Genomic DNA, 22,451 nt, shown 5'->3' on the forward strand with positions numbered 1-22,451 from the left:
GAGAGAGAGAGAGAGAGAGAGAGAGAGAGAGAGAGAGAGAGAGAGAGAGAGAGAGAGAGAGAGAATGAATCATAACCCTAGATTATATTTCAACTCAAAGATTGAGATAAACCTCAATCCCTCAGAAAGGTCTAAGAAGGAATGTTTGTCCATACATACCCCAGGTTGCCAGCTGGGAATTAAATCTTTATTACACATCTGTGTTTTCATGTTATCTCCCTTGATAGAATATAAGCTCCATGAGAGGACAGAGACTCATTTTTATTCCACTTTCTCGCCAATGCTTGGCACACGATAGCAATTAAATTTATACTTATTTTGGTAGTGGGATCTTGAGTGTGCCATTTTCTCTATATATACTTCAGTTTCTTCTTGTGTATTATTAGAACCCTTCAATTACATGATATCTCAGGTCCCTTCTTGCTCAAGGAGTCAATAATTCAACAAATTCAATGTTACTAGCCTCCTTTTTACCTACACAGTTCACAAATACAGCCTTCCCCTTCCTCTCCCAAATTAAAAAAATAAAAATAATAAGGGCTCCTGTTTGGATGAATGAACACTAAAAAATGTCCTTGGCCACTTTCAACTATGTAGTCTTTTAGACACTTGCATTTTTCTGTCAACATAGCCACCCGCTGACTTCCTGTTGGACACCCCAAAGAAGCCTTTATAAATTTCTCAAACATCTTTCCCTTTGCAAATGAAATATAAGTCCTCATGCCTTCTCTAACTAGTTGATATTGTATACCAAATTATTCTTGGTTAAAGAGATCTGATGCCTGCCTTAGGCAATACAACATAGGATTTCTGTCCCTCCTCGCCTGACCTTTGATTGATATTTTTTGCCATTGAATAGACTGCTCAGTTTCTTTTCTCTTTTCCCTCCATATTGTTTGTTCCATTCAATCTTTTGCCTACAAAGCAAGAGCCATAATTTCCCAACATCCTCCTATTTCTTGCCTTAATGTTTTCCCTCAGAATTTTATAGCTGTTTCCATCCGGCTCTTTTAATTTTTCTTCTCTATCTAATTCCAATTAGCTTTCTTGAGCTAAAACAACCCTCCTTTAACTACCTTAATGGAACCCTAATCTCACCATTTAACCCTTGGTACACTTCTTCCATTACTAGGAGCAAGATTGTACTGACATTGGCATATGCCAAAGCTGGACACTTTATTTTGGATTAACTTTTCCTTTATTAACATAGTACCTTATCCTTAAGTTCCATTTGCCTGGTACTAAATAAGAGGAGGAGAGAAAACTGCCATTTTCACCAACAAGAAATGGATCATAGTACTGTTTACTGGAAAAAGTACTAGATAATAGGGATACAAAAGCATGTGGGACATAGCCTCATTTCTCAAGAACTATACTCACTAGCTAAGGAAATAAAATGGACCTATAGGAAATGATAAATACAAAGGAAGCATGTGATAAGATCCAAAAGAATGTTTCGCTCTTTAAGATGCAATAAAGAGTTAAGAGAAGTTTTGTGAAGACATAGTAAATGTAGAATTTGAAATGACCTTTGGATGATTATTAAGACTTAATGGCATGGGGGGCAGCTGGGTAGCTCAGTGGATTGAGAGCCAGGCCTAGAGACGGGAGGTCCTGGGTTCAAATCTGGCCTCAGACACTTCCCAGCTGTGTGACCTTGGGCAAGTCACTTGACCCCCATTGCCTACCCTTACCACTCTTCCACCAAGGAACTAATACACAGAAGTTAAGGGTTTAAAAATATAAAAAACAAACAAACAAACAAAAAAAGACTTAATGGCATGGATATGGTGGGGGGAGAGGGTGAAGAGGGTTTGAGGGGGAAAGTAAAAACATGAATCATGTAACCATGGAAAATTTTTCTAAAAAAATTAAATCTTTAAATCTTAAAAAAAAAAAAGACTTAATGGCAGGGGGAAAGTAAGGTATTTCAGGAGGAGGAATAGTATGAACAAGGCATGGATTCAAGAATACACATGAAAAATTTAAGGGAAGATGAGTAAGCCAGTTTGACTGGAATGGAGGATTTGTACTGGTGAGTAAATAATGTTTGAAAGGAAAGGTAATTTTGGAGAGCATTTTATGGAAAACTCTGGATACCAGGTTAAGGAATTTGTTTGAACTGCCTCTAATTTCTCTCCTCTACAATTCATCTTTAACACAGTTGCCAAAATAATCTCTTTAAAAGTACAGACTTGACCATACTATTCCATTGATTTAAAAAAAATCAATAGCTTCCTACTGGCTCTAAGATTAAAACACAAATACTCTCAGCATCCTCAGCTTTTGCAGTCTGATTCTAACTTATCTTTTTTTAAAGCGTTTATTATTTTTTAAGCAGCCTTTCTTTTTTAAATTTTAGGTTCCAAATTGTCTACCTCCCACCCTTCCCCCACTCTCTGAAAGGGCAAACAATAAATATATCAGTTATACCTGTGAAATCACATAAAAAATATTTCCATATTAGCCATAGCACCAAAAATGTCAAAAAAAAAAAAAAAGAATGCAAGAAAAGTATTTCAATTTCCCCACAGATTTCATCATTTCTCTCTTGGTGGAGGAAGTAGATATCATTTTTAATATGAATTCTTTGGAATTGTTTTGCATTACTATATTGATCAGAATAGTCATTGATCATAATTACATTGCTATACCCATGCATAATAATTTCCTCATTCTTCTTACTTTACTTTGTATCAGTTCATGTAAGTCTTTCCATGTGGTTTTTTTCCTAAAACCACACCCCCTTGCCATTTCTTATTCTTATACTTATCACAATAGTGCTGAATCATAATCATATACTACAAATTGTTCAGCTATTCCCTAACTGATGAGCATCCTCTCAATTTCCAGTTCTTTGCCATCACAAAAAGAGATGCTATACATTTTATCTTTTTGGGGTAGAGTCTTATTAGTAGTATTGCTGAATCAAAGGATATGCAGTTTTATAACCCTTGGGCATAGTTCCAAATTGTCCTCCAGAATGGTTGGACCAATTCACTGCTCCACCAACAATTCATTAACATACTTATTTTCCCTCATCCCCTCTAGCATTTGTCATTTCTGACAAGTGTGAGATGGCACCCGAGAGTTGGTTTAATTTGCATTTCTCTAACCAGTAGTGATTTAGAGCATTTTCTTAATATAATATAGATAACTTTGACTTCTTCTGAAAACTGTCTGTTCATATTCTTTGACCACTTATAAATATGAGATCCTTATATATTTGAGAAATTGAGCCCTTTATCAGAGAAACATTATAATTTTGTATAACTTCATTATCTATAGTACCTTTTAGCAAAATGTAATTTCCCTAATTATTTCTTTCAATCAAATATAATTTTACTCTTGCTTTATCTGAGCTATGATTGCCAGCCCTGTGCTCCAACCCTTCATTTCAACTCTGTGTGTCTTTCTGTCCCAAATGTCTCTCTTATATACAATATATTGTTGGATTCTAGCTTCCATTCTATTCTGCCATCCCTTTCCATTAGCTCATCACATTAATAGTTATGTTCACTAACCTTGCATTTCCCTCCATTTTCCTCTATTTATCCTGTCCATCTTCAAAAGTCTTCTTGAGTCTGACCATTATTTCCCCCAATCCTCCTATCCCTTTTTCATTGCCCCCCAATATCTCTTATTCCCTTTCCCTCCTATCTCCCTATTAGGTAAGATATATTTTTATGCCCAAGCAAGTGTGTGTGTGTGTGTGTGTGTGTGTGTGTGTGTGTGTGTGTGTGTATGTGTGTGTGTGTGTGTGTATGTGTGTGTGTGTGTGTATGTGTATCTCCTTCTATGAACCAATTCCAATGAGAGTGAGGTTCAAACACTGTCTACCACTACCCACATTTCCCCCTCCATTATAAAAAACTCTTCCTTGTGTATCTCCTTTGAGTGAGAAAATTGCCTGATTCTTCCTTTCCCTTTCCCCCTTCCCAAGAGCATTTTTTCTCACCTCTCAGTTTTTTGGAGATCATCCTACTTTAATTGACTCATATCCACATCCACTGTATAACTAGACTACCTCTAACCACTTCTATAATGATAAAGTTCTTGGGAATTATGTGTATCACCTTCCCCTTTAGGCATGTAAAGAGTCTAATATTATTGAATTTCTTCTGATTTCTCTTTCATGTTAACCTTTCTACACTTTTAAGTTTTTAAGTGCTTGAATGTCAAATTTTCTATTCAACTCTACTTTTCATCAGAAATCCTTGCAAGTCCTCTATTTCATTAAATATACATGTCTCCCCTGAAGAATTATATTGTTGTTTTTTTTAATTTTAAACATTTATTAATATTTATATTTTATAAAAGTTAACATGGTTACATGATTTATGATACTTCCTTCTGTCTCATAGTCAGTACCATATTGTTTTGATGACCACCACTTTATTGCAGTTGCAGATCTGATACTGCTAGGCCTCCATCTTTCACATTTTTTTTCATTATTTCCCTTGATATTCTTGGCCATTTATTCTTCCAAAGGAACTTTGTTATTTTTTTCTAATTCAGTAAAAAAAGTTTCTTGGTAGTTTGAGAGGTATGGCACTGAACAGGTAAGTTAACTTGCATAGGATTATCATTTTTATTATATTAACTCATCCTACCCACGAGCAATTAATGTTTTTCCAATTATTTAGATCTAGTTTTAATTGTATGGAAAGTATTTTATAGTTTGTGTTTGTCTTGGCAAAAAGATTCCAAATAGTTTAGGGTAATTTTAAATGGAATTTCTCTATTTAACACTTGCTGCTGAGTTATATTAGAAATATATAGAACTGCTGATGTGGGTTTATTTTGTATCCTACAACTTTGCTAAAGTTGTTGATTATTTGCACTCGCTTTTTAGTTGATTTTCTAGGATTCTTTAAATAGACTATCATATCTTCTGCAAAGAATGATAGTATAGTCTTTTCATTGCCTACTTTAATCCCTTCGATTTCTTTTTTTTAACATTTAATAATATTTATTTTTCAGAAAAGTTAACATAGTTACATAGTTCATGCTCTTACTTTCCCCTTCACCCCCCCCCCTGGCCACCTTCCCCATAGCTGATGCACATTTCCACTGGTTTTAACATGTGTCATTGATCAAGACCTATTTCCAAATTGTTGATAGTTGCATTGGTGTGGTAGTTTCGAGTCTACATCCCCAATCATGTCCACATCAACCCATGTGTTCAAGCAGTTGTTTTTCTTCTGTGTTTCCACTCCTATAGTTCTTCCTCTGAATGTGAGTAGCATTCTTTTCCATAAATCTCTCAGAATTGTCCTGGGTAATTGCATTGCTGCTAATACATAAGTCCATTACATTCAATTTTACCACATTGTATTGGTCTCTGTGTACAATGTTCTCCTGGCTCTGCTCCTTTCACTCTGCATCAATTCCTGGAGGTCTTTCCAGTTCACATGGAATTCCTCCAGTTTATTATTCCTTTGAGCACAATAGTATTCCATCACCAGCATATACCACAATTTGTTCAGCCATTCCCCAATTGAAGGGCATACCCTCATTTTCTAGTTTTTTGCCACCACAAAAAGCGCAGCTATAAATATTTTTGTACAAGTCTGTTTATCTATGATCTCTTTGGGGCACAAACCCAACAATGGTATGGCTGGATCAAAGGGCAGGCATTCTTTTATAGCCCTTTGAGCATAGTTCCAAATTGCCTTCCAGAATGGTTGGATCAGTTCACAATTCCACCAGCAGTGCATTAATGTCCCAATTTTGCCACATCCCCTCCAACATTCATTACTCTCCCCTTCTATCATTTTAGCCAATCTGCTAGGTGTGAGGTGATATCTCAGAGTTGTGATTTGCATTTCTCTAATTATTAGAGATTTAGGACACTTTCTCATGTGCTTATTGATACTTTTAATTTCTTTATCTGAAAATTGCCTATTCATGTCTCTTGCCCATTTATCAATTGGGGAATGGTTTGATTTTTATACAATTGATTTAACTCCTTGTATATTTGAGTAATTAGACCCCTGTCAGAGTTTTTTGTTATAAAGATTTTTTTCCCAATTTGTTGTTTCCCTTATGATTTTAAAGGCTACATTGTTTTTGTTTGTACAAAAGCTTTTTAGTTTGATATAATGAAAATCATTTATTTTACATTTTGTAATTTTCTCTAACTCTTGCTTTGTTTTAAAATCTTTCCTTTCCCAAAGATCTGACAAGTATACTATTCTGCGTTCGCTTAACTTATTTATAATTTCCCTCTTTATATTCAAGTCATTAACCCATTCTGAAATTATCTTGGTGTAGGGTGTGAGATATTGATCTAAACCTAATCTCTCCCATATTGGTTTTTTTTTTTAAACCCTTGTACTTCGGTGTATTGTCTCATAGGTGGAAGATTGGTAAGGGTGGGCAATGGGGGTCAAGTGACTTGCCCAGGGTCACACAGCTGGGAAGTGGCTGAGGCCGGGTTTGAACCTAGGACCTCCTGTCTCTAGGCCTGACTCTCACTCCACTGAGCTACCCAGCTGCCCCTCCCATATTGTTTTACAAATTTCCCAACAGTTTTTGTCAAATACTGGGTTTTTGTCCCAAAAGTTTGGCTCTTTGCATTTATCATACACTGTCTTGCTGATGTCACTTACCCCAGGTCTATTCCACTGATCCTCCCTTCTGTCTTTTAGCCAGTACCATACTGTTTTGATGACTGATGCTTTATAGTACAGTTTAATATCTGGTACTACTAGGTCCCCTTCCTTCACATTTTTTTCATTATTTCCCTTGATATTCTTGATCTTTTGTTATTCCAGATAAACTTTGTTATAGTTTTTCCTAATTCATTAAAAAAGTTTTTTGGTAGTTTGACAGGTATGGCGCTAAATAGGTAAATTAATTTGGGTAGAATGGTCATTTTTGTTATGTTAGCTTGTCCTACCCATGAGCAATCAATGTTTTTCCAGTTGTTTAGATCTAGTTTTAATTGTTTGGAAAGTGTTTTGTAGTTGTTTTTGCATAATTCCTGTGTTTATTTTGGTAGATTCCTAAGTATTTTATATTGTCTAGGGTGATTTTAAATGGTGTTTCTCTTTCTACCTCTTGTTGCTGTGATGTGTTGGGAATATATATAAATACTGATGATTTATGTGCATTTATTTTGTATCCTGCAACTTTGCTAAAGTTGTTGATTATTTCTACAAGCTTCTTATTTTGTTTTCTAGGATTTTTTTAGTATGCCATCATATCATCTGCAAAGAGTGATATCTTAGTCTCCTCATTGCCTATTCTGATACCTTCAATTTCTTTTTCTTCTCTAATTGCTACTGCTAGTGTTTCTAGTACAATGTTAAATAATAGAGGTGATAATGGGCATCCTTGTTTCACTCCTGATCTTACTGGAAAGGCTTCTAATTTATCCCCGTTGCATATGATGCTTGTTGATGGTTTTAGGTTTATACTGTTTATTATTTTTAGGAAAGGTCCTTCCATTCCTATACTTTCCAGTGTTTTCAATAGGAATGGATGCTGTATTTTGTCAAAGGCTTTTTCAGCATCTATTGAGATAATCATGTGATTTTTGTTTGTTAGATTGTTGATATGATCAATTATATGGATGGGGATGGTTTTCCTAATGTTGAACCATCCTTGCATTCCTGGTATAAATCCCATCTGATCATGGTGGATGATCCTCTTGATCACTTGCTGGAGTCTCTTTGCTAGAGTTCTATTTAAGATTTTCGCATCTATGTTCATTAGAGATATTGGTCTATAGTTTTCTTTCTCTGTTTTTGGTTTGCCTGGCTATTTTGTCAAATAATTTCTATAGTATTGGGGTTGGTTGTTCTTTAAATGTTTGATAGAATTCACTTGTGAATCCATCTGGCCCTGGAGATTTTTTTCTATGGAAGTTCCTTGTTGACTTGTTCAATTTCTTTTTCTGAAACAAGATTGTTTAAGAATTCTATTTCCTTGCAAATCAGCCATGGGAGGGGGGAAGGTCGGGGAGTAAAGGGGAAAGTAAGAGCATAAATCATGTAACCATGTTAACTTTTCTAAAAAATAAATATTAATAAATGTTAAAAAAGAATCCTATTTCCTCCTTTGTTAATCAAGGCAGTTTGTAGTTTTGTAAATATTCACCCATTTCACCTATATTCTCATATTGATTGCCATATCATTGGGCAAAATAGTTCTTAATAATTATCTTAATTTCCTCTTCATTAGGGATGAGGGCACCCTTTTCATCTTTGATACTGTTGATTTGATTTTCTTCTTTCTTTTTTTATTAGATTAACTAATACTTTATGTATTTTATTTGTTTTTTCGAAGTACCAGCTCCTGGTCTTATTTATTAGTTCAATAGTTGTTTTGTTTTTTTTTTTTTTACTTTCAGTTTTATTAATTTCTCCTTTGATTTTTAGGATTTCCAATTTAATTTTTATCTGGGGATTTTCAATTTGTTCTCTTTCTATTTTTTTAAGTTGCATGCCCAATTCATTGACCTCTTCTCTCTCTGACTTGTTGATGTATGCACTCAGGGATATAAATACTGTGTTTTGCTTTGGCTGCATCCCATAGATTTTGATATGTTGTTTCTTCAGTGTTGTTCTCAATGAAATCAGTAATTGATTTTTTTGATTTGTCCTTTCACCCACCGTTTTGAAGAATTAGATTATATAGTTCCCAATTAATTTTAAATTTGCCTTTCCATAAGCTCTTATTGATTATGATTTTATTACATTATGATTTGAAAAAATTGCATTTATTATTTCTGCTTTCCTACATTTGTTTGCAATGTTTTTATGCCCTTGTACGTATTCAGTCTTTGTATATGTGCCACGTGCCATGTGCTGCTGAAAAGATTATTTTTCTCCAGATATCTATTAGCTCTAATTTTTCTAACATTTCATTCACTTCTCTTACTTCTTTTCCTCTAACTTCCTTACTTCCCTTACTCTATTTCCTCCTTAAGCTCCTTTAGTTTCTCCTTTAGAAACCTGAATGCTATACCACTTGGTGTGTATATGATGAGTGTTGGATCTTTCACTCATGCCCAAGAATTCAATTTTATCTGTGTACCTTTCAGGTTGAATCAAGTAGGAGAGACCTGTGGCTCTGTCTCAATCTTGCATTTGAATTTCTGTACATTTGCCCTTCTGGTTATTTGCTAGCTCTATGAATTTGAGCTTTTCTGCCTTCTAGAGACTTCTTCTCTGTAGTATTGATAAACTGTATTGAACCAATTGAGCTAATGAATAGATCTGAATGTGCATTAAAACTTACAGTAGCAAAGGCGTAAGATGGAGGAGTGGTGGCTGAAGATCATGATCAGCCTGCCTTCTTCTCTGCTTCTCTCCTCTAGCTGTCTCCTTGTCAGCTGTGGTCAGAGCCCTGAGCTTTGTGTAGTTGTGGTAGCAAAGTACTCTGTCCCGGTTGGAACCCTTGCCCTGAGATCCCACAAACCACAGAGTCTCAGCACAGTAGGTGGTGGAGGTCTTTTTCCTAAACCGAAGAATTCAACCTTCTCTGTGTACCTTTTAAGTTGAATCAAGCAGGAGGGTCCTGCAGCTCTGTCTTGTTCAATTGGCTTTCTGTCCCCCTTGAAGTGTTTGTTTTTTCATTGGTGTGAAAGTGTTTTCACAGAGAAATTGATTTTTGCTGCTTCTAAGCCACCCTCTTGACTCTACCTCCATAATCACCTTTTAATATTATCGCCTCAAATTTCTCTGAAGCAGTTTGTTTAAATAACTTCTTTCCTGTATCACTCCCTACCTTTTATTTATATATAGATAATATGTATGTATTCTACCTTCTAATATACTTCTTTGTATACACATATATATTGATACCCTACCTTATGTTATGCCACTTGTATCTTATGTGTATAAATTCTTCCAATCCTCAAAAGAAAATGTAAAAAAAAATAACTTTAATTTTTGTCTTTGTGTCTTTTAACATAGTTCCTTGTATATAATAGGCACTTAGTAAATGTTTGGTGAATTGAATTAGTATTTCATCTTCAAGCAACAGGTAAACATTTAAAGTTATAATCAATCAGAGTATAGGAGATAATTTGTCGACATTATGAAGAATGGATTGAAGGGGTGGAAAAAAAAACTGGGAGGACAGTTATGAGACTTGAACATGTCTGGGCCTAACATGATGAAAGTATAGGTTAGAGTGATTCCAGTGGGAATAGAAAGAAACACATAGATGTGAAAGATATCACTAAGGACACTGTTTTTTTATCCATATAGAATTTCCTGAAAGAATAGAAAGCATTCCCTCTTTCCCACAAAATCATCACACCAATATGAAGTTCCAGACACAATTACTTTGTCCCGGGCTTAAGATAGAAACCACGAGTGATCTTGTCTAATTCCCTTTCACTCTCTCCATGTGGATTAGGGCACAGATTTGGTTGCTAAACTTTCCTTCTGATTATTTTGATGTACTTTTGCTATCATCTTCTCATCATACTCCTCTCAAAGTGAAGAGAGCTCTAGAGTCCCTGATCACTTGGAAGCAAGTGCTAACATGGTAGAGGAAGGGAAGGAGATGAGAGGATAGGAGTTGGCACTTTGCCTCGATTATAATGGAAGGTTTTACAATGAAGAAGACCAATATGTAGACTACCAGAAGGTACAGCAAGTCCTAGAGAAATAAATACAAAATAATGCTGCCTCAAGTTTATTACATGTTCTTTACTTTGAACGGTTTGTTTTCTTTTTGGATGGAAATATCAAAGTGACAAATGGCCAGGATTGTTAAAAGAGAACCTTTGTGTCAGATCCAACTATTTTATAGGAGAATAAGAAGAGGCCATTTTATTTGTACCAGATATACTGTTAAGAGTAGAGTCAGTGGGACATGGTGGATAGATCATGGAGTTTGGAATAAAGGAGCTGGTATCCAAATCATGCCTCAGGTACTTATGAGCAAGTAGTACCTAATTCTCTAGGAATTATCTTCTAGTTTCATACAGGCTAGAATTCCCATATAAGTAGTTCTCTATGCCAACAAAATCCTGGTTTCTTTGTACATCATTTGTAGATGCTAAGGGTCACTCCAAGGTCTATTTCCCAGGGAGCCATTTCACAGAGAACTATTCCCTTGTATGGTGCTGAATACATACTCAACCTGTTAAACAGAGACCACAGAGATTACTATAAAATCTACTTCTTGGGGCAAGCAGATGCCCGTGGGAAACAGATATCCCTCTCTTTAGAACTTTAGTTAGCAACAATGCTATTCTCTTGATCAAAACTTTGTTGCATGGCCACTGCTATTTCTCATTCTCTGTATTGGGAAGTCTGAGAGTACATGTCATTGCCTCAGTGACACCCAGAGGAGTCGATCATTATCCCCAATTCCCCACCTCACCTCATGCCTCATGTATAGGTGTTATTTATAAGCCTAAACCCAAGACTCACTTGGCTCCTTGTAGTCAAGTTAAAGTCAGTGCCAGTGCATTCAGAGAAACTGGGGTGAGGATAGTTTTTTTTTTGTGGTTGTTTTTTTAAACAAGGCTATCAGCTTGCTTAAAAGGTTGCATTTTTCTTCATTAGTCTGTTTACACTAATGGGTTCCATTAGGAGAGCTTAGAAATAATGAAAGAGAACATTAGCTAATGAGGAGAATTTGGCAATTAATTAGCAAAATTGTTTTTATCCCTGCAGAAATGGGAAGGCTACATTGGGCATGGTCTTAGTAGCTTTTGTAGTTGTTTTGTTCATGTTTCCCCTTCTTCATTTCCTACTCTGTTCCCTTCCTCACAAGTATACCTCTACTCCACAGGCATGTGGGGATTTCACGACCGGGACCTGGTTTTGCGTAAGGCTCTCTATACCATGATGAGGAGTGGAGCAGAAAGGGAAGCACTGAAGCGGAGGTGGAGGTGGCAACAGACCCAGCAGAATAAGGAGGTTTGTACTCACTGGCATTTTTTTTAAACCCCAGCTCTAATCTTACCCTCTAGTAAGACAAGAGTGATGGTTAATTCGTGTCTCCTTGACTGATGGCAGAGCTGGGTGTAACAGAGCTCAGAATACAGGCCCCAGGGGCTGGTCATGTAAGTTGGTGTTCCATCTTCCTGGGTGCCAAGCTACAATTGCTGCAGTGGATTATTAAAGTTTTCATTTCAATGCACAGGGGAAAGAACATATTCAAACAGTACAACAAAAAATGTCAAGAGCAAGAAGGGCCTGTGGCAAAGGGAGTTAAATTTCCAGGCAGCCTTGCCAGATGCTCCAGAGCCCTTGGAGAGCAATGGAGAAACTCTTGGGAAGCACTGACCCACTGGAGAGTGGTGCCTCACTGCCATCTTTGTCCTTGTTGTTTGGACCAGAAGTTATAAATCTCAGTGCCTTTTTTTTTACCTCTGGCCAGCTGGAAAGAGACAAGTGATCAAATGGGTATGGATCTGCCAGGGAAACTTTAATGATTATGGCTTTTCAACTTGGAACTTTGTTGGGCAATAAATTCTCTGATCTATATGAGGTGTTTGCATTCTATCAATTATTCCCCCTAAAAACAGACATTCTCTCCACCTTCCCATTATGGCTTTTCCCTTTGAACAGGCTCTTGAACAGCCTCCTTTTTTGGCAGCCCTCCAGTTTTTGGTTCTCCTGCTTCTTGCTTTGTGAATGGGACCATTCCTGGGTAGAGTACCAGGACCATGCTACTGCTTATGGACCCTCCTCTTCCAGCATATTTATAAAACATTAAATAGACAAGAACAGCTTTGAAGGGAGAAGGATACTCTCAAAGGGTTAGAATGGAAGGGTGTTTGGTTTTACTTCATATATATGAACCTGGGGGTTCTACTTAGCACCAGCTCCCTGAGTCAACATCCAGAAGTAAGCACTGTGAAGTGTCCTCCCCTCCCCCAAAAAATTATTAGGGTGACTTCACTGAAAACTTCCCTTCTTAGGAAGGTCCTTGAGGGTATATGTCCCAGAGAGTATTCAGTTTTCATGAAATGAATTGGTGTTTATTTTTGAATTTCATTTCACTTTTTGTTATCGTCCTGAAAAAAAATTAATTTCCTGAACAAACGTACTGAGAAGTATAGCTTAGTATAGAGAATGCTAGCCTTAGTGATTCCATACTCTTGGAAGACCAAGGTTCAACTTCCACGTCTGACATTTATTCACTATGCAGCTTCAGCAAGTGACTTTTCTTCTCTGAAACCAAAAAGTTTCTGAGGTTTCTTCTTCTATGAAATCAACTAATAACTATTACATCCAGAACCCTTGTGTGAGGAATCAAGAGAGTGATTTAAAAAATTAAGAAATGATCTCAGACTTCATGGAACTTACCTTCAAATGGTACAAAATGCAGAAAAAGAAATGGAAAGTTAAGAGGCATTAGGATTCAGGAATATCTCCTTTAAGAAATGAAAGAAAAGAGAGATGAAAAAGCACATGCCAAATGTTCTCATTTGGGACTTTTTAATTCATTCACTGGCTTAGAAAAGCCAAATATCAATTCTATCCAGAAAACATTTGATACAAATTCTATAATGAACTCTCAATTATAAACAAATTACTTAGAAATCAGAAGGCATTATATAAATGTCATCTAGACTCATTATTACTCCTCAGTTTTAAGACCTAGATCTAAAGCAGGGGTCGACAAGGTATGGCTCTCGAGCCATATCTGGCTCTACCTCCTGACTGGCCAGTCCAGGCAGAGCCCCAGGATATGCCCCAGGGGGTCCTTCAGCCCCCGCCCCATATTCCAGCACCTTCTACCTCCATCCTCCTCCTTCCACAGGCGTTTATGGCTCTCACGGCCAAAAAGGTTACCGACTGTTGATCTAAAGGATGGATAGAGTTTACCTAACTTGTTCTAGTGGTACATGCTATAATAAAACAATATAGCCATTTAAAACCAAACAATTGCCAGAGTTCCCTTCCAAGTTAAGGTGGCTCTTTGTCATGTGGCCCTGGGTAAGTCAGTTACCCTCTCTGCACCTCAGTTTCCCCTTCTTCACAATAGAAACAGAAAAAAAACACTCCTTCTCACTCCAGAAGAGTTGTTTAGAGAAAAGAATCAAGAAGAAATATAGTTTGGGGAAAGGCTATTTGTTTCCATTTTGAGTTATTCAGTTGTCATGCCAAATGTTGTCCTATTCCTGTTGTATGAAATGATTTCATAGTAGAACCTAGATCTGACTTTTCTAGGAAAAAAAAGCTTCCTATTATTTAAACATAATCCATCTTGGACCCATTTAAGATTAAATGGGATACTTCATACTGGACCAACTTGAAAGTTATTCTTAGGCCATATCTTGCCCTGAGAGCTTTATAAGATCAGACTCCTTATTGCTGGAAAAACTCCCTGAGCAAAGAGTATAAATTAAAGATTTATTTTTTGTGAAAACTTTTACCAGCAATAAGGAAAAAATAAACCAGAGACAGTATAAATATATATTCTCTTTCCAAAGACCTTTTGCCTTTACCTCTGAGCCATGTCTCAAAATAGACCAAGATGATCCAAAGGCAATGTTTGTAATCAATTTCCAATAGCAATATTACAGGATCAAAGATTTAGAGCTTGAAGGGACTATGATTCTAAGGAAGCCATGAGCTCCAAATATCTCATTTGACAGATGAAGAAATAGTCAAGAGATAGCAAATGACTTGCCCAAGGCCACATGACCCAAAAGTATTGAAGGCAGAATTTGAGCCTACAGACTGCAAGCTCAGTGCCCTATCCATGACACTATACCAGCATCTATTTCCTTCTTCAAGTGGGATAAGTGGTCTGGGTGAGGTGGCCACTGCCAATCTGTTTCAATTGCATCTCCTAAAACAGACACTTTCCTTTTCCTTAGTCAGGGTTAGTTTATACAGAAGAAGAGTGGGAGCGAGAATGGAATGAGCTCTTGAAGCTGGCGTCCAGTGAACCTCGAACTCATTTCAGCAAAAATGGAGGCACCGGTGGTGGGTAAGTTACTCTCTTCAAGTGCCTTATTATAATATCATTTAGCTGTGGAATGCATTTTCTGAAGCCAGAGATCTAAAGAACAATGCCTACTTCCAATTTGTTCCAGCCCCTTTAATTATCTTCATGTCATAGCACTCTATATTCTGCACGTGTGTGTACATATGTAGGATTGCATGCATATGATTTCATTGTTTCCTTGACTACCTCGAAGGGTGTCATGTCAGTACTATTCCCTAAAGTCATCTGTAATTCCTGGAAGTCTGTTAAGCCCACATTCAGAATTGATACCAGAGCACCGAGTCATGATAAAGACGAGGGAGAACCAAAGCTCACCTTCCCTCCACTCCAAGCCAAAGTCCAGCCACAGAGTCATTGCTGAAACCTGAGAGGAGGCAGAGAAATGTTTCCTAGTGGTCCAGCAGTGCTCCCCCATTCCAAATAGCCAGAAGAGCCCAAGAAATGATACTGAGGAGGAACATATGGGTAGGGAAGAAGAGTAGGTTGGCAACTTGCCAGATGTTTAGAAGAAGCATTTACCCATTCTCAACATGTTTATTTCAAAGACATTGGCATCTAGTGCCCATGAGTCATCTCTCCCTCTCCTACTCTTCATCTGACGTCTGACAATGAAAAACAACGTACAACCAACAGAGAAGGGCAAAGAGAAAATGGGCACAGCCAAGTTGCAAGCCTGGAGGGTGGCGTGTGAAAGAAAATGACTTATTATTCTATTTCCCATTAATGGACCTTATTTGGGGAGGGGGAAATATCAATAGAGGATTCCTTTATTTCATAAAGAGCATTTACTTAATTTTAAGGTTAAAGTAATTACAGTAAAACCAAGAATTCAAAAGAATTGAACCAAATGGCCAACAATAATGTGAACCACAGTAGTAAGAAGGTGATTTAAAAAAAAAAAAAAGAAGAAGAAGGGGTTGGAGAGTGAAAACATTCCTGTGCAGTTTGAGAATTCTTTACTGGCTGGGATTATGTACTGTTGGTCCTTAGAGTATTTAGTCCAGAGTCATGTAATATCATCCTCTTGAAACAAGAACATAACAGTTACTTCTCTAGTGGGCAGAGGAGTAAGAGGATAAAGGTAAAGCATCAAAAGTATACCATTAAAAAAGAGCTTACTGAATTGGTTAGGAATGTCCCAGAAACTTTGACCCAGATATATAAATGTTGTCCACAGTTTCTGGCTAGGTTAATTCCAAATCAGGATAATATTCAGAAGGACAAGACACCATTCTTTTTTCTTTTTTAATATCAGGCAGAAACAGAGTGTTCTGAGACCCAGGGGGGTAATCATGATCAACCAGTCTGCTTAAGAAAATAGTAACTAATTAGGATGATTTTCAAAGTCTTTGAGCCCTCCTATCTGATTGCTCAATAGAATTCATTTAGATGACTTTTTTAATTACTGAAACCTTATTTTTGTTATTTTTTCAAGTATTCCTTTTCCTTGTAAATTAATAAGTGCCCTGAGAAAAGCACAATCTTGAGTACAAAGTATATGGTAGGGTGCTTTTAAAATAGGAAAAGAATGGTCAGATGACAAAGACAAAAGTACCTAAATACATTTTCCTGGGGTTTAGAACCACAATCATAGGGCAGAGTATTGCATTTTTTACTCAGCTCTAATAAACCAAAGGAAGTGATTTCCACATGGAGGAGAGATTCTTAATTATTTTTCCCTCTTTGACATACTATTGAAACTTAGAGGCTTTTTCTCCAAATAATATTTTTAAATGCATAGGAAAAATCAATAGGATTATAAAGGAAACCAATTAAATTGAAACATGTATTAAGATATCTTTTTTTAAAAAAGTAAATTCGTAGACACCAAGTTAAGGAAGGACACCCCAATTTCAAAAGTAAAAAGTCTTCCCTGTAAAACTCTGGTTTGAGGGCCTTTGACCCAGAAGGAATCCTTTCTGAAGTTTAAAAGTTTAGTGCAAAACGGAGAACCAAGTTAATATTAAATTCCTTTTAAAATATCTACTCATAATTTTTTTTCTTTCCATACATCTGGCTTTGTGGCTCCCAGACAATAAGCCTACTAAAACTACTCTTATAAGTTCATATTAACTCTTCATTGACATAGGTAGTAGCAAGGTATTCCCTGTGCTCTTAATATTCCACTGGATAAGCAATCAGAAGGTAAAGAGTCTCCAGAGAGCAAACTAAGCTGAACTGCAGTGTTTCAAGCATGCCTTCAAAACTCAGGATGCTTGAAAATCTTGGCCCTTCGATGCTCCTGGGAATCCATGGCAGACCCAGAGACTGCACTGTTCCTGCTTTATAATATGGGGTGGCAGAGTATCCTGCCCATTAGAAGAAATAAGCCAGGCACAGGAAGATGAGGGACTGTTTTTGATAGTCATTAAAATTCACAAGTTGCTAAAAAGTTTTGGGGTTTTGTTTTGTTTCTCAGCACAAAACCAACATCAAGCCTAAATCTTAGTGTTTAGAAAGGATTCCCTGACATCCTGCTGCAGATCTTCCAAAGTACCAATTTTTATATTTATTTAAAGGGAGGGGGATGACATGAATCCAAAATACATTATAAAATCCTAGACGGTGTCGTCTTCCTTCAGAAATGCACACTCTTTTGGAATCTCATTTACACTGGAGGCATGGAGAGTAGAGCAGATGAATGGTTTCTTCTACCATAACGCGCCATTTTTTTTCTCTGGGCTTTCTCTCCAAGACTGCAGCTCATTCTGGTCACTGGATATAAAATTTCTACTCAGCAGAAACAGAGAAAGAAGGCTCTGTAACTAATTGGACAATAAAAACAGGCACATGCCTGTGATTTTGGCTCCACAGGGTGGATGTCTGTATTCCATTATTGGTCTCACAAGTGGCATAATAAAGCAAGATAATGGCTACTTACTGCCACATTTTCATTAACAGAGATCATTCTAGGGGACTTGTAGTGTTTGATCTGTTTATTGTGTTTTTAATGAGCATTTATTTAATTTTAAGTTTAAAAGGAATCGCAGTGAAACCAAAAGATCAAATTTGGGTTGCATAACTTGGTGAAGATGATGCTTGAAAGCAAGTCATGTTCTAGTAAGAAACCAAAATGACCCAAAGAAGTCAGTCATATTTTTTTTTAATTTTTCACAAAGGCACTTGTATAGAGGGCAGCTGGGTGGCTCAGTGGATTAAGAGCCAATCCTAGAGACAGGAAGTCTTGGGTTCAAATATGACCTCTGATACTTCCTAGCTGTGTGACCCTGGACAAGTCACTAAAACCTCATTGCTTACCCCTTACTGCTCTTCTGCCCTGGAACCAATACTTAATATTGTTTCTAAGGTGGAAAGTAGGGATTTTTAAAAATTGTCTTGAGATTTCAAGGTTAACCTATTGCTTCAAAACATATCTATGAAAAATGTGGGAGCACATAATGAGAATAGTACATTGGAGAGAAGTTCTCCTGCTGGCTTTGTCACCAGCTCATTATGTGACCTTTGTAAAGTCACTTCCCATCTGCAGACTTTGGTTACTCATCACCAAAGTGAGATCATTATTCTTTCTAAGGTTTCTTCCAGATCTAACATTTCTTTAACTTTCTCTATTCTAATATTCCAATTTATCTCTGAAACATAATTAACTGTATTAGTATTATTGCAAATTTCCATTCTCTGTTAGTAATTTAGACTCTCAAAAGGCTTTTTAAAATATTCCATACAAAACCTTATTTTAACATACTGAGTTATGGGCAGTTAGGTGGCTCAATGGACAGAGTGCCAGGCCTGGAGTCCAGAGGGTCTGGGTTGAAATCTGGTATCGGACATTTGGGCAAGTCACTTAACCCCAGTGGTCTAGCCTTTACCACTCTTCTGCCTTAGAACTGATACTTAGTATTGATTCTAAGACAGAAGTAAAAGTTAACAAAAAAATATTGAGTTACCCTTGTAACTTGATTAGATGAAATGCTTTTTTACTGAAAAAAAAAAAGACATCATCAAAAAACAAAAGGTAGAAAACTGACAGATGCTTCCCTCATTAGAGAACTATAAACAATATGGTCAAAGATTGGAACCAGTATTACTTAACATTTTAATAGATTATCCGGAAGAAGATGTGCATCAGAAAATCCCTAAATGGGGGCAGCTGGGTAGCTCAGTGGATTGAGAGCCAGGCCTAGAGATGGGAAGTCCTAGGTTCAAATCCGGCCTCAGACACTTCCCAGCTGTGTGACCCTGGGCAAGTCACTTGACCCCCATTGCCTACCCTTACCACTCTTCCACCTATAAGTCAATACACAGAAGTTAAGGGTTTAAAATTAAAAAAAATTTAAAAAAAAGAAAGCAAGAAAATCCCTAAATACATGTGGGACATGAAACTCTTTGGGCTATCGAGCCAACCCAGTAGGGCTAAAACACAGAAAAGTCAATCAATCAAATAAAGCATTGACTAAGCACCCACTAATTTCCAGGAACTGCAATAGACCCTGGAGATACAAAGACAAAGAATGAAACAATTCTTATTTTTAAGGGCTTATATACTAATGGACTAGGAAAAAAAGCAGTAGGTCAAGTTCAGTGAGGGCAAGTAGGTGGTGCAGTGGATAGAGTATAGGACCCAGAGTCAGGAAGTCCTGAGTTCAAATGCAACCTCATACACTTACTAGCTGTGGGACATTGGACAAGTCACTTAACCCTGTTTGCCTCAGTTTCCTCATCTGTAAAATGAGTTAGAGAAGGAAATGGCAAACTAGTCCAGTATCTTTGCCAAGAAACCCCCAAATGGCATTAAGAGTCAGACATAATTAAAATCACTGAACAACAACAAAGTTCATTGTGACCAGATATAATTAATACATTTGGAGGAAAGTAATCCAAGCTATAGTTATAAAATGACAGGCTATCATTTATGAGAGTCACTAGAGATAATATGGGAAATATTTGAAAAAGTCATGTGCTATAGCTTGCTTTACAAGTTTTTAAGTACTATATAAATGCCAGCTATTAAGCCTGTTAGTTCTTAGATTGTTCTCAGAAGACATCAGCCTAAGGTACTTCTCCAGAGACCAAAAAAAAAAGAAAAAAAAGCCAAAAAAAAATTTATTGCAAAGAAACCGAAAATCAAATGGAAAATCTTTATTAGAAACCATAATGTGCCACCAACGGATATTCTGTGCTCATTGTGGTTGCTCTACTTCACCAAAGACATAATTAATGGTATTAAAAGTCCAGAGACACAGTTCAGTCAAGGGAATAGAAGGACTTCTGAGTATGCTAATAACAGTAATAATTTCAATCTGGAAAGATGAAGGAGTGGGATCAGATGGGAGAAGTTCCTATTTGAGTAAGGTAGATATGACTTGTCATTTCTAAATTCATGAAAGGTAGAAGTAGGTTGGAGCTAGACTCGCTCACCAAATCCTACAACTAAAAAGCACTTCTTGAGATTGGAAGATGTCATTTTAGTTAAAATAAAGAGATTTGTCACTTGACCCAGTAGGTGGAAATTTACAGAACTTCAGCTGAAGGAATGGACCGAAAACATGTTGTTCTTACTTTCAAGAAGAACTGAAGCAAATTCACTGATTTATCTTTACTATTTATCCATAATTAAATGGAGATTCCAGGAAATTCCCATAATTGAGGGACGTAGAGAGTTTTCCTGGAATCTTCAGACCATTCATCCTTGACCTCTGAAATTAGCCACTGCGCCTCCATTGCCTTCTAACTTTGTTTCTGTTGTCCCTTCCTCTTTGGTGATGGGCTCAGACTGATTATCCCGCATTTTCCAAACTTAGGCTTGGGCACCTCCTTCGAATCCCTGACCCTCTCCCCCAGCGCCAACTTTTCAGCTTCCTTTTCATGGATTGTCTTCTACCATAGAATATAAGATTCTTAAGGACCAAGGACTGCAATGTTTGTTTTTGTGTATATTGCCAGCGTAGTATCTGACATATTTGTGTTATTGTTGTCATTTTCAGTCATGTCTAACTCTTCATGACTCCATTTGGAGTTTTCTTGGCAAAGACTCTAGAGTGGTTTGCCTTTTCCTTCTCTAGTGACAGATGAGGAAACTGAGGCAAACAGAATTAAGTGACTTGCCTAGGGTCACACAGCTAGTGAGTGTCTGAGGCCAGATTTGAATTTAAGTAGATGATACTAACTCCAAGCCTGGTGCTCTATCCATTGTGTCACCTAGCTGGTCCACTTGGCCCTTAAATGACTTAATGAATGCCTGTGGAATGCTTGACCATTGGTTGAGTGATATGCCTCTTCTTTAAATTGATGACACTGAGTAGAACTGCAAACCTTCCTGCAATGCAGGAGCTGAAAAACTATAACCCTGTGGGCCAAATCTGGCCCTCCACCTGTTTTTGTAAGGCAGTAAGCTATGAATGTTTTTTAACTTTTTTGAATAAAATTTTATTTTAGGCACTGAAAAATGAACCGAATAGACTATTAGTTTGTCCAAATGAGGATGCTTGTTAGAAACTAAATTTCTTCCTTGATAGGTCTCTAATTTCTAGAATTTAGGAAAAAAAATGAAAGATTCATTATATCAGGGAGGGATTTAAAAATATGTATATAGGTGCCCTAGGGAGCCAGACTACAGATGGGAAATGTTGGGTTCAAATTTAGCCTAAGGCACTTCCTATCTGTGTGATTCTGGACAAATCACTTAACTCCCATTGCCTAGGTCATATCCCTCTTCTGCCTTGGAAGCAATAGATGGTATTTATTCTAAAGTGGAAGGTGAAGGTGTAAAAAAATTAAATGAAATAGAATGAAATAAAGGTACCCTGATCATATTTGTGTTTAATATTAATTTATCAATCAGATATTTAATAAAAGAGAAAGGAAATAAAAGTGAACCTCTAATAGAATGCTTTGTAAAATTCTCTGGTTTTTAACTTCTCAATCTCTAAGGATTTCTTTTTTTTTTTTAAGAATTGATAATAAATATTGGTTCCAAGGCAGAAGAGGGATAAGACCTAGGCAATGGGATTTAAGTGAGTGTCTAAGTCCAAATTTGAACCCAGGACCTCCCATTTCCTGGTCTGGCTCTCTATCCATTGAGCCACCTAGTTGCTCCTAAACTAAGGACTTTTTTAATGCAGAAATATCAGTATCATTGTTCTCTTTGGCCCTTTTTGTACCTAATTCCAGCACTATGCTTATACCTTTGTTACTTCTATGACAAAGCTTATTGGTTTCTGATATATTCTAACCCAAACTGGCAGCTGAGCCCTTGATTTGTCTGTTAATCGGATTAGAAAAACTATTAAGGGAGCTAACAGGTAGGTGGAGGCTGAAGGGCAGCAGCTTAACTTCCTTCAGTCATATTCCGACCAATTCTCATGTTCCATGGGCAGAGTTAGTAATATAGGATTGCACTGAAGACTAGGACAGTTTTCCACCATTGGTTCAAGGAAAACCAGGGCAGAAACTTCCCTAAACCTGGTCCGGGACATGAGACCAACCCCTACAAATAATTGTGAACAATAAATTGCTTATGGCCTCATTCCTCTTGACTAAATTATAAACACAGACCA

At 37.0% G+C, this 22,451-nt stretch overlaps 1 protein-coding gene across 1 annotated transcript in view; it reads left to right on the forward strand.

Annotated features, from left to right (window-relative positions):
- The window catches only part of OTUD7A (OTU deubiquitinase 7A), a 431,043-nt gene that overhangs the window by 340,182 nt on the left and 68,410 nt on the right, over positions 1 to 22,451 (forward strand). The window contains exons 9-11 of the mRNA XM_044665393.1: positions 11,287 to 11,303; positions 11,746 to 11,891; positions 14,807 to 14,919. Of these exons, the coding sequence (XP_044521328.1) occupies positions 11,287 to 11,303; positions 11,746 to 11,891; positions 14,807 to 14,919 (276 nt within the window). The remainder of the gene's footprint in view (positions 1 to 11,286; positions 11,304 to 11,745; positions 11,892 to 14,806; positions 14,920 to 22,451) is intronic.

This window comes from Gracilinanus agilis, chromosome 2 (assembly GCF_016433145.1).
Source record: "Gracilinanus agilis isolate LMUSP501 chromosome 2, AgileGrace, whole genome shotgun sequence".
NCBI classification, from domain to species: Eukaryota; Metazoa; Chordata; class Mammalia; order Didelphimorphia; family Didelphidae; genus Gracilinanus; species Gracilinanus agilis.